Source organism: Choloepus didactylus, chromosome 1, assembly GCF_015220235.1.
Source record: "Choloepus didactylus isolate mChoDid1 chromosome 1, mChoDid1.pri, whole genome shotgun sequence".
NCBI lineage: Eukaryota > Metazoa > Chordata > Mammalia > Pilosa > Megalonychidae > Choloepus > Choloepus didactylus.
This window is the reverse complement of record NC_051307.1, coordinates 44495573-44508683: the sequence shown is the minus strand read 5'-3', so window position 1 is coordinate 44508683 and position 13111 is coordinate 44495573. Positions and strand designations below refer to the sequence as shown.

At 34.3% G+C, this 13111-nt stretch overlaps 1 protein-coding gene across 1 annotated transcript in view; it reads left to right on the top strand.

The window, feature by feature from the left end:
* The window catches only part of GBE1 (1,4-alpha-glucan branching enzyme 1), a 357328-nt gene extending 356382 nt beyond the window's left edge, over positions 1 to 946 (top strand). Inside the window, exon 16 of the mRNA XM_037833759.1 lies at positions 98 to 946. Within this exon, the coding sequence (XP_037689687.1) occupies positions 98 to 154 (57 nt within the window). The 3' untranslated portion in view covers positions 155 to 946. The remainder of the gene's footprint in view (positions 1 to 97) is intronic.
* The last annotated feature ends 12165 nt before the right edge of the window (positions 947 to 13111 follow it).

The window sequence follows — 13111 nt, the reverse complement described above, 5'->3', positions numbered from 1 at the left end:
TTTAGGTAAATGTGATTGCATCATGCCTATGCGCTTTTGACATGACATCCCGTTCAGTATTTCTTTCAACTGCACTTACATAATTGTGTTGACTTAGGTGTACATTCCAAGCCGAACAGCCCTCATCCTTCAGAATGTGGATCTGCCAAACTGAAGAGACCTGATTTCAGCTCCACGGAATGCAGACGCTTGCTTTGTTTTCCTGTCCTCACTGTTGCCAAGCTTATAATGTGTAAGCTTTTCAAACTATAGCTGTCTAACCCAAAAGTCTGATGTCTGAAATTCAATATTTGGGATATGCAAATATATATCAAACTTGTCTTCAAGAATTAGAGGAGGTACATTTTTGAAATTTCAGGTATCCTGGACTATATTTTCAAGCTACTGAGCAGTTAGTATACCCAAATGAAGTGTACATATAATGTCTTTAAAACATTTTACTTCCCTGGCCATTTATTTGATCCTATATAATATAGTTCAAATTTAAATCAGTTGTTATATATGATTGTTTTGTTTGAATATATACAGTATTTTTTTAAGATGGATATTTGGTGACCTTATTTGTTCTAATATCTCTTGGACTAAATTAGGAAGTACCAAGGTTGTTACACTCTTTTAGCAAATGGTGTTTAGAAATACTGTAATAAATATGTAATAATAATATGAAAATTTAAATTGCATAAAATGTAATATGAAAGTTACTATCTTTGAGCTCATCCGTGCTTGATTTCACATAAGTTTGTTCTTGTGATCTCTTGTTCATTTTTTATCTTGGTAGATACTGATATCTATTCTGAGGGCCTGAAGCAAGTAATTTGTAACATTTCAGGAAATATGTCTTTCACTTTCAGTCGGTAGAAAAAAATTGCAAAATTGCCTTTGCTAATGTTTGTTTTGCTGTATTATGGGGATTGATTTGGAGTGAATATTAAAATGTTTTATCTCAGCTCTGATACCTTGCTCATATATATGCACGTGTGCAAGATGGACTAGAGTGCATAGGAATTGATATTTTTTTTCTTTAGTTACCAGGTTTTTGTATCTTGAAATTATACCAGCTGATTCAGATATCTAAGCCACTCGCCAGATGAAAACCTGTGTACTATTAGAAGCTGAATTAACGATCTCATCTCAGTGAGAGAATCATGAAATTACCCCTCAGTTTATTAACTAGTAGGCCACAGGGCTAAAATCATTGATATGATTTCTAACATAGTTCATTCATAAGAAATTATGTTGCATATATAGGACATAAATTATCTTTCATCTTTTTTAAAAGATCTAGTTTTTCCTTTACATTAACAATGGCTGCTTGCTTTTTTGTTTGTAGCCTGATTATTTGTGATTAATAAGTAGTACTTGGAAGTCTTTCTATTAAAAACTCCTTAGTCATGGAAGCTTTAAGAAAAGAGACTTAATTTTATAGCTAAACCTATATACTACATATCTTCCTTATAAGTTTTTGAGTAAAGCATTGAATATTTGAGTCTGAAATGTGTTATTTACTTTAACTTCAAAATTAAATACTAGTTTGATTTTCTGAAAGAATTAGTGGTACCAGATGATGATAATACACACTGGGAAATATTACTGAAAGCTTTCTGTGATGCTTTTCCCATTACAGGGACTTTATTAACATCTTAGCACTGTCGTAATCTATGTATTGTACCTGTTATTGATAACACAACATTCAGCCATGATGTTATATGTTCCAATTCATAAATCCTTACCTTTGCATTTGTTATGCATTAAGAGATATGCCATTTTCTCTATCATACTTTTGTTAAAAATGACAGAAAATTACTTAACACTTAGGACCTGTTTTCTTTTTGTTGTGATCTCTGTGGCAAAGACTGGAGTAATTATATGCTTATTTTCATTATATTGACTAATTTTGCTAATATGTTCTTTAAATTTCACAGTCTAAGGTTACATTTTAACAACATTTGTAGGTTAATGGCCCTTGTCAAGTGTTTTCTTCTTTTAAGCAAGAAGACTAATAAATGTATGTTGCTATATAGAAATTATAAAATCATACAAAAAATAAAATATTAAAGATCCCAAATAAGAATGTAAGTTGTTCTTATTACTGTTGTTTTCCAATTACAGCATAGAAGGCCTTTGTAGAAACAATCTAATATTCTATTGTGTTTTACTTTAGGGCTTTTCATTTTTATATCAATAACATTGTCATCATTATGTCATCAGGTGAGAAGTTCCCATTCTTTTTATTGGCTAAACATTTTCAATAATTACAACTGAGAGTTACACAATTTTATTCTCTAATATATATATTAACCAACATCAGAAATGATAGTAACCCCTCTTTGTTGACTTTTCCCACAGTAAGTATTTTACTATTTTATTTTTTCATTTTCTAGAAAACAAAAATGACTACAGATTTCTTTCAATCTTTTTCTGATATTAGCAAGTGATTACTAGTAATTGTTCTATTATCCAAAAAGGAATTATTCCTCAATGCTAAATGATGCTTAATATTTCAGGTTAATATTAGCTTACTCAGAAAATACCATAGTTTGTAATAGTCAAAAATTAAATTGTAAACATTTTTTCCTAGACTGTTTCCTACCTTATAATACTTGAACTCTGAGGGTCAACTGCTTCCATTTTCTTTTTTCTTTAAGTTTGATATTTCTCACCTCGCCCTGTTTTGAGCAGATGTGGTCACCTCTAACATAAATTGAGAGATTTAGTCACCATGTTTCTCAAGTTCAAAAAGTAACCAGTGACAATAAATTGACTTTTCTCATAGCAACTGTGAAAGAATGCAACTATTTTTTTCCTCTGGCTCGAGCACTCCCCTTAGCAATATCAATTCACTATTTGTCACCCATCAGGGAGATAGCCATTGCTGTGAGTGATCATACAGGGAGTTGTCTGAATAAGGAGACTGTTCTTCAAATAATACAGAGGAAAGTGCAGTCAGATCTGGGAGGAAGGGATGAAGGGAAATGTGTTTCCCTCTTACGTTCAGCTTTCAGCTTCAGGGCAAATATCTTTTTCACTGTCTCTGGTCCTACAGCCATTGAATTTGGTGATGAAAGCAAAGTAAAATAGGTTGACTGTTTCTCTTCCTGTTTAGAACAAGCTGAGAAACCCTAACAGGAAAGCAGCTTTCTGGCTGGCCCTGCATCTCTCAGACTTTTTTTTTTTTTTTTTTTTTTTTTTTGCCTGTTTTGAATTGTGTCCTGAAATTGGATTCTTTAGAGTGGTGGGTTTCATTTAACAATATATTCTTTATAGGAGGACAAGCACTGATTTATGAACTTTGCTGAACAAAAGTAAAAATAAAAGCAGTCTATGGCATAAGCAATGTCACCTGCTTTATTCAGTAGAGTTCGTTCATCATTCACCATGTGTTAGAATTGAAATGTGGATAAATTTTCCCACTAAAACCAGCCTTTAGGGGAAAAAGTCAAATGAACTCCTTTCAAATTTTTCTGCTCTATTATCTTATTAATGGTGATTCGTAGCAAAATGCAAAGAACCATTCATACTGTAGGGCAGAATTTCTTAATTGGCAGTGTGAGGAATTAAGATATAGTAACCATGTGTTTTTCTGTCACTATAATTTAAAATGTTACATCAAGATTTTAACTCTTGGCAAAACCTGTGCAGTGAAATCAATATTTGTTTGCATGAAAAAAAATGTATTTCATGATAGATGTCCTTATGCTAAAGGGCATGCAATTCAGAAGTTTACTTATGACTCACGATTTTTCTAATGTGTCATTTCTGCTGGACCAGGAAGAAGTATTTGGCCCTCATATATGCTATGTATATATTTTACCATTTCACCCTGAAGACTGCACCATATTTTATAACAATAGTGTGATATAGTGATCAAAAAACCTGGTTCAAGTTACAGCTCTTTATGCCCAGTGCCTCATTTTAGAAAGCACTCAATGACTGTTAGTCCTTATCTGGGGTTACAAGGATATTAAAGTGAAACAAAAAAATGGTCATAAATGCAATTGTTTGATCAATAGCTACATGGATGGTGAGTCAGGGATTGGAGACATCTTCCAAGTTTGTTTTCAGAGCCACACTGTCATCACCATCTAACTGTCCTTCAGGGCTTCCACATTAAGTTATATGCACTCTTCTAGACACAGAGGTGTGGACTGCCTTACACAGAAGGGTTTTGCATTTTCTCAGCTAGTGTAGCTGACCCCAAACATCAATCCTCCACTGCTGCTTCTGTTTGCTATTTATAGCTTTTTCTCTGAGTGCACTAGGATCTCCCAGCAAATTCCATTCCCCTCTAGTGTATTGTTCCTTTAGTGTTTCACCTAAACTCAGACTTTGCACATATATAACTCAGACTTGTGAATGAGTGTTACCAATCTATTTATGAATAACCAATAGGACAATGTAAGCTGAACACTAAGTGAAATAGCCACAACTACTGTAAATAACTGCCAGGGAACCTCCAGTGGCACACAGCAACCAGGTGACAAAGGTCTTTATTCCCATCCCTCTAACCCTTCTGCTCACAGCACAATATATACTATTAGCGAGAAGGAATAAATGGCAGAGTGTACTTAAGAATTGCAAAAAAAAGCTCGTAAGTTGGAGACAGTTTGGTCAATCATTTTTTTACATTGAAAGTCAGTACTTTCATGAAGAACATGTCTTCATTAAATAGATGTTTGCACAAATAGTCTCTTGAAGAGGGGGAAAGAAATCAACCTTAGCTCTGAAATTTTCACAGTTCTCTGGTATTCAAAATAAGAATAAACAAATTTAAAACAGCAACATAAAGCTATCATATCATAGAACATCTAGACAGAGGATCAATAAGGAAATAGAGAACTTGAATAATATGATAAGTTAACTAGACCTAACAGATATATACAGAACACTGCACCCCAAAACAGCAGGATACACATTTTTATGAAGTTCTCGTGGAACATTCTCCAGGATAGTCCACATGATGGATCACAAAACAGGTCTCAATAGATTTTAAAATGTTGTAATTAACCAAAGCATTTTTTTCTGATCATAATGAAATGAAGTCAGAAATCAAACACAGGCAGAGAACTGGAAAATTTACAAATATATGGAAGTTAACAACACACTCTTAAATACTCAATGGGTAAAAGAAGAAATTGCAAGAGAAGTCAGTAAAAATCTCAAGACAAATGAAAATGGGAATAAAACATATCAAAATTTATGAAATGCAGCAAAGGCAGTGGAGAGGAAAATGTATAGCCGTAAATGGCTACATTAAAAAAGAAAAAAGAGCTAAAATTGAAGGCCTAACTGCACACCTGGAGGAACTAGAAAAAGGAGAGCAAACTAATTCCAAAGGAAGGAGAAACAAATAAATAACTAAAATTAGAGCAGAAATAAATGAAATTGAGAATTTAAAAAATAGAATCAACAGAACTAAAAGTTGGTTCTTTGAGAAAATCAATAAAATTGACAAACCCTTAGCTAGACTGACAAAGAAAAAAAGAGAGAAGCTGCAAATACATAAAATTATAAATTAGAGGACATTACTACTGACCACAAATAAATTTAAAAAGTTCATAAGAGGATAGTATAAACAACTATATGCCAACAAATTAGACAACTTAGATGAAATGAACAGTTTCCTAGAAGCACAAAACAACCTACACTGACAATAGAAGAAACAGAAGACCTCCACCAACCAATCACAAGTAAAGAGATTGAAATGGTCAGCAAAAACACTCCACCACCCCGCAAAAAAAAATAAAGCTCAGGACCAGATGGCTTCACAGGTGAATTCTGCCAATCACTCCAAGAAGAATTAATACCAATCCTGCTCAAACTCTTCCAAAATACTGAAGAGAAAGGAATACTACTTAACTCATTCTATGAAGCCAGCACCACCCTAATATAAAAGCCAGATAAAGGTACTACAAGAAAAGAAAATTATGGACCAATTTCTCTAATGAATATAGATGCAAAAGTTCTCAAGAGAATTCTAGCACATTAAAATAAATATACACCATGATCAAGAGGGTTTTATCCAAGGTATACAAGGGTGGTTCAACACAAGAAAATCAATTAACACTCGACAATAGCATATTGCAGGGGAAAAGCCACATTGTCATTTTGATTGATGCAGAAAAGGCATTTTACACACTTTGAAAGATAGGAATAGAAGGAAACTTCCTCAACATGATAAGGGACATATATGAAAAATGCACAACTAACACCGTACTCAATGGTGAAAGACTAAAAGCTTTCCCTCCAAGATCTGGAACAAGTTGAGAATGCCCCCTGTCACTACTGTTCTCCAACATTGTGTTAGAAGTTCTAGCTAGACGATTAGGCAAGAAAAAGAAATAAAAAGCATCCAAATCAGAAAGGAAGAAATAAAACTTTCACTCTTTGCAGATGACAGTCCCAAGAATTCTATAGCAAAGCTACTAGAGCTAATAAACAAATTCAGCAAAGTGGCAGGATACAAGATCAACATGCAAAAAGCAATAGTGTTTCTATACACTAGTATCAAGGAATCTGAAGAGGAAATCAAGAAAAAAATTTCCATTGACAATAGCCACTAGAAGAATCAAATATCTAGGAATAAATTCAAGGATATAAATGATCTGTACACAGAAAACCACAAAAAAATTGTTTAAAAAAATCAAAGACCTAAATAAATGGAAGGACATTCCATGTACATGGATTGGAAGAATAAATATCATTAAGATGCCAATTCTACCCAAATTGATTTACAGATTCAACACAATCCCAATAAATTCCAATGGCCTGCTCTGCAGAAATAGAAAGGCCAATCATCAAATTTATTTGGAAGGTTAAGGGGCCCAGAATAGTCAAAAACACTTTGAGAAAGAAGAATGAAGTTGGAATGCCCACACTTCCTGACTTTAAAGCGTATTACAAAGCTACATGGTCAAAACAGTATGGTACTGGCATAAAGATAGATATATTCATCAATGGAATTGAATTGAGATTTCAGAAATATGACCTCACATTTATGGTCAATTTCTTTTTGACTAGACTGCCAAATCCACTCAACTGGGACAGAACAGTCTCTTAAACAAATGATGTTGGGAGAACTGGACATCCATATCCAAAAGAATGACTCAGGACCCCTATCTCACACCCTACTCAAAAATTATGTCAAAATGAATCAATTACCTGAATGTAAGATCCAAGATCATAAAAGTCCCAGAAGAAAAAGTAGAGAAGCATCCTCAAATCTTGTCATAGGTGGTGGTTTCTTATACTTTACACCCAGAGATCAAGCAATGAAGGAAAAAATAGATAAATGGGACCTCCTCAAAACTAAAAATTTGTGCTTCAAAGGATTTTATCAAGAAAGTGAAAAGGCAGCCAACTCAATGTGAGAAAATATGTGGAAACCACATATTGGATAAGGGTTTAATCCAAAAAGTATAAAGAAATCCTATAATTCAACAATGACAAACAACTTGATTGAAAAATGGGCAAAAGACTTGCACACATTTTTTTCAAAGAGGACATGCAATTGCTAAAAAGCAATGAAAAGATGCTCAGCATCACTAGCTCTTAGGGAAATGCTAATCAAAACCACAATGAGATACCATTTCATACCTACTAGAATGGCTACTATTAAGAAAACAGACAACTGAAAAAGTGTTGGAGAGGATGTGAGGAAATAGGAACACTTATTCACTGCTGGTGGCAATGTAGAAAGGTGCAACTGCTGAGAAACATAGTTTGGTGATGCCTCAGGAAGCTAAGTGTAGCATTGCCATATGATCTGGCAATCCTGCTACTAGGCATATACCCATAAGAAATGAAAGTAGGGACACAAACAGACATTTGCACTCTGATGTTCATAGTGACATTATTCACAATTGCCAAAAGATGGAAGTAACCCAAGTGTCCGTCAACTGATGAATGGATAAAGAAAATGTAGTATACATATGATGGAATATTTTTCAGCTATAAGAAGGAATGAAGTCCTGATGCATGCATCAACCTGGATGAAGCTTGGGAACATTATGTTGAGTGAAATAAGCCGGACACAAAAGGACAAATATTGCATTGAGTCACTAATTTGAACTAATTATAATGAACAAACTCAGAGAGTTAAAATATAGAGTATAGGTTACCAGGAGATAGAATGAGAGTAGACAATATGCAGCTGATGCTTAACTTGTGCAGGATTTTCAATAAGGTATTGTAAAGGTTTGGAAGTGGATAAAGGTGATGGTAGCTCATTATTGTGAGTGTAATTAACAATGTTGAATTATGTTTGTGTTATAGTTGAAAGGAGAAGTTTAGGGTCATATATGTCACTAGAAGGTAAGCTGGAGGATGAAACACAGGACTGTATACCGTAGTGAACCCTGTTGTGGGAGATGACTGTAATAGTATAAATATAAGAATTTTCTTCTGTGAACTAGAACAAATGTACATCACTATTGCAAAGTGTTAATAACATGGTAGTGTATAGGAAAAAATAAAACTAATGCAAACCATGGACTATAGTTAATAATATTGTACTGTTCTTTCATCAGCTGTAACAAAGATACCATATCAATGCTAAGTATCAATAATAGGGGGTATAGGAGGATTGGGATTTCTCTTTGTGGAGTAATGACAATGTTCTCAAATTGATTGTGGTGATGAATGCACAACTCTGTGATTATACCGAAAGCCATTGATTATACTCTTCGGACGGACCTCCGTATGCTGTGTGAATAAAACTGTTGTTTATAAAAAGCTATTATATCAAATTTCTTTACCACCCAGGGCATAAATTGAGATGTATTCAAATTGTTTGTGCATACTTGTGTAATGTAATGCAGGAAATAGAGAATTACAATGTGTGAACAAAATAGCCAACATTTCTGTATGTATAGCATACAGATGTATATGAAAATACACACATACATGCATATATAGTTTTCAAGTTAACTGAAGATCAACCCAAGAAGGGCACAGATTCCAATATCTGTCTGGAACCAATAAATCACTTGGTCTGTATGTGATAGTCAAATTTAGGTATGTTTCTGATCACATTACAAGCATCAAATCTAAAGCAGTCATTTTATTTGGATTTAATTAAGTTTCTAAATCTATTAAATAAAATGTAGTATATGTGTTTCAAAACCATCATAGAATTTCTCCCCTTGAAATATTTGGCTATGTGTCTTGTATTTCTTGTCTAGAATAAGAGGAGGGGAAAAAATGAGACACCATTGTTATTTCTTTATTTATGCCAACCAGGGATTCTTTTTAAATGAGTTTGTAGTGTCACTTCCCATTCACTCTAGTGATATAAATGATTAAAAAAAAAAAAAAAAACACTGCATATAATTTCATTTCACAAATGCCCCTGGCCATGTTGTGAATTATTGATTAAAACTGATCACATAATATAGAGGTCTGCCCCCTCCCCACACAGAGGCACTGTCATCCACTCTATTTTTCTTTCTTGATAAGTGGGCATCACTCAGCAGGACTTTTCTATATATAAACAGCAGTGAAATGCCTAATTCTTTACTAAGCAGATACATTTTTTAAAGGCATACTGTATTAGCTACCATGTCTTGAGTATCTTCCATGCTGGGGCATTTTATATACATTATCACCAACTCCCATAAACTCTGCAAGATGAATATTCTCCCCTCATTTGATAGATTAAAAAAAAAAAAAAAATGTGGTGCAGCAACTATAACTGACATGCCAACTCACACAGCAAGTGAGGGAGCCGGTGTTTGAACAGAGTCTAAGGCTCATGTTCTCATCTTGCTGTCCTCCACCATCTTTCAGAATATTTCCACAATGGATCATTTGTGATCTCGAGCTCCAGGGTCAAAACTTGGCTCTCATTTGTATTGTTTGTTTTTAATCGAATATGAATGCCTTTGGCGTGGGTGGGGGTGACATTTGAAACCACACTGGAGAGTGGAATTCCCCAACACTGCTGTGAGACGGTAGGGGGTGGGTTTAGAGAATTGCAACATGGCTTATTCCACTGGCCAGACTATATCTGCATTTCTTTATCATTTCTGCTCTTGCCCTCCCTTCTTTTTCCTATTAGGTATCTTGCCTCATCATGAGTATATCCTGTTGTACACCTCCTCAGCACGTCATCATCATTTTTTTATTGTCTCTGCCATGATGGAGCTGGTGGTTATTGTTTATGTTTCTGCTTTACCCTTTTTTTCACCAATTTTCAGCATTCTGCTTCTTACCTTATGTTTATTTCTTTCCTTAAATTCTTCAATCTACTCATTTTTAAGGGAAAACATTTATTTCTTTCCATTTTCAGATATTCTTGAACCTATTTCTATTCTCTTTTATCTATATTTAAGCTCTTATGTACTGACTTTAATTTTGCTTTGATCATTCTGATATTTGAGGGTTTTTTTAATTTTTATTTAATTTGGTCTGTCCTTTTGCTTCACTTATTTTAATTCTTTGTTTCCTATTTTAATTTTGTACATTTTAAAGGATAAATGGAAAAACTTAAAATGGAGGAATCAAACTGTCACCACCTGAATCTTTAAATACTTTAAAGTTAAAAAACAAGGAAAGGTGGATGATTGGTAATTGTTGAATCTTGATGATGAGTCTAAAGGGGGTTCAGTATACTTTTATATGTTTAAACATTCTCAAAATTAAAAAATATTTAAAAGTTCTATTCATCTTTAATGAATTCTTATTTTTTGAAAACTTATTTCCATTTTTACAACTTTGTTTTGTTTTGTCTCTGCTTAGTATTTTATTTCTAATGATTTACTTCCAACTCTTTATAATTATATATTTATTTAATGATAATTTATGTTTATTATTTATAATTCCAGCAAGAAGCATGATCTCAACTGCTGAAGCAGTGGGGAGAATATTAGCAGGGAGCACTGAGGTCTTCAACTCTGAGTGGTCCACGCCCTCCTCTCCTGCACCCCTAAAGCAGTTCTCAATCCTATGCATGTAGCAAAATCATCTGGGTGAGGCTTACAAAATCCACATGCTCAGAAGGATTATGATTCAGAGAATCTAGGGTGAGGCCCAGACAACTATGTTCTGAAAATGCACCACCAGCTGAAAATTTTAGTTGTCGTGGATTGTTTCATAAAGGGAAATTTAGTTAACTACAGAATGATTCCACTTACTCCAATACTATAGTTTTCTCTAGCAAACTTGAGAACCCTCCCCTCATTCTCTGTTTTCCCCACTGCTAACACTGTGTTCAAGTGCCAGGTATTATTTTTGTCATGTATTGTATAAAGGTAAAAAGATCATGAACCCAGCATTCTTGGTCTCTAATACCATTCTCTAATAAAAGGAACTAGGGCTTCTTGGAGAACTGGCCAATTCTAGGACTGGCACAGGGAATATACAAGAAGAGCCTGGTGCACCTTGCAGTACAGAAAGTAAGGAAGTGCTAAAAAGAAAACAATGGGGGCGTGTCAAAGGGACACAGGAGCAAACCTGAAATGCTCCCAGTGGCCAAACCTGGAACAGTTGGAGTAACACAAAAATGTGTTATGGTATAAGGTAAAATGAATATCCATGAGTCCATACTGATATTAAAGAAAAGCTCATAGAGTTAGAAGCTAGAATATAGGTTACCAAGCAATAGTTTGGGCTTAGAGAACGGGAAGTTGATGCTTAACTGTACAGAATTTCTATTTAGGCTGATGGTAAAGGTTTGGAAATGAGTGGTGGTGATAGGAGCACATTATTGGGAGTGTAATCAACAGCACTGACTATATAGGTGAATGTAGATAAAAGAGAAAACTTTACGATGTATTATTTCTAGAATAAAAATTTAAAGATAAAACACAGAACTGTACAATAGTGAGCCCTATTGTAGATGATGGACTATAGTTAATAGTACAAGTATGAGAATGTTCTTTCAAGGGTTATAACAAACGTAAAACAGGTGGTAATAATAGAGCAGTATATTGGGAAAAAGACACCTAATATAAATAATGGATGATAGAACTATTTGAATAATCTTTCATCAATTGTAACAAAAGTAACTACTGCTAAAAAATATATAATTATTAAAAAAAAATGCTATCATTAATAGTAACAAATGTTCCACACCAATGCAAGGTGTTGGTGGTGGGGTGGTGTACAGGAATCCTCTATATTATGCATGATTGTTCTGTAAATTCACAACTTTAATAATTAAAAAAAGAAACAAAAGAAGAAATGATTGAATAAATAAGCAAATGGGAGAGTAGAGACAAATTTCTGTACAGAAGAATTCTAAATGATTTTTTACAGAAACTCTTCCCTCAAGGAAGTAGAAATTAACCACCATCCTTCCTGCTCCACCCCCTCCCCTTGTGTGTGGACTCTGCTTACTGATTAGCTTCAAAGAGCAGAGTAAAGGAAAGGAAAAAATAAATATATGTTGGAGAAACCAGGCAAACAGTACCTCAGCCAGATAATCAAGGTTAAGGTCATCAGTGATAAGCCAGGTTGATAGCATGTACCCTTGAGATGATGTGATGAGGATGGCACTCTGCCTCTTCAGTCTTTCTCCTCAAACCCTGTAACTCCAATCTAACCATAAGAAAAACATCCAATTTGAAGGCTATTCTGCAGAATACCTTACCAGAGAAGAAAGTCTGAGAAACTGACACAGCCCAGAGACATGGCAACTAAATATCATGTGATACCTTGGATAGAATCCTGGAAAAGAAAAAGGACATTAGGGAAAAACAAATGAAACACAAGTAAGATGTAGAGTTTAGTTAAAGTCTTTTTGTTGGTTGATTGTTTCTTTGTGTTTTGTGGTTTTTTAATTCATGAAAAAGAAACCAAGGTGTCTGAACTAACCATTCTCCTTCTCCTTTACAGAGGAAATGTAAATGTTAGGACAAATCATATCCAGTGTCCTAGGGAGACAAACCAGATCTGAAGAGACTGAGCTTAGTTGCTTAACAGTTTGACAGCTGTTTCCTGATGTGACAGAGAAAATGATGGTCAATCACCCTTTCACCAACTTCTCTGACCAAAAACAAAGCAGACATCTACAGCTATACCACTGTGGAAATAAATATTTAAAACTTAGTTCTCTTGTTGGTCTATATTTGTTTACTTCCTCTTAAATATTATGTTTATCATTTGAGTAGTGGCC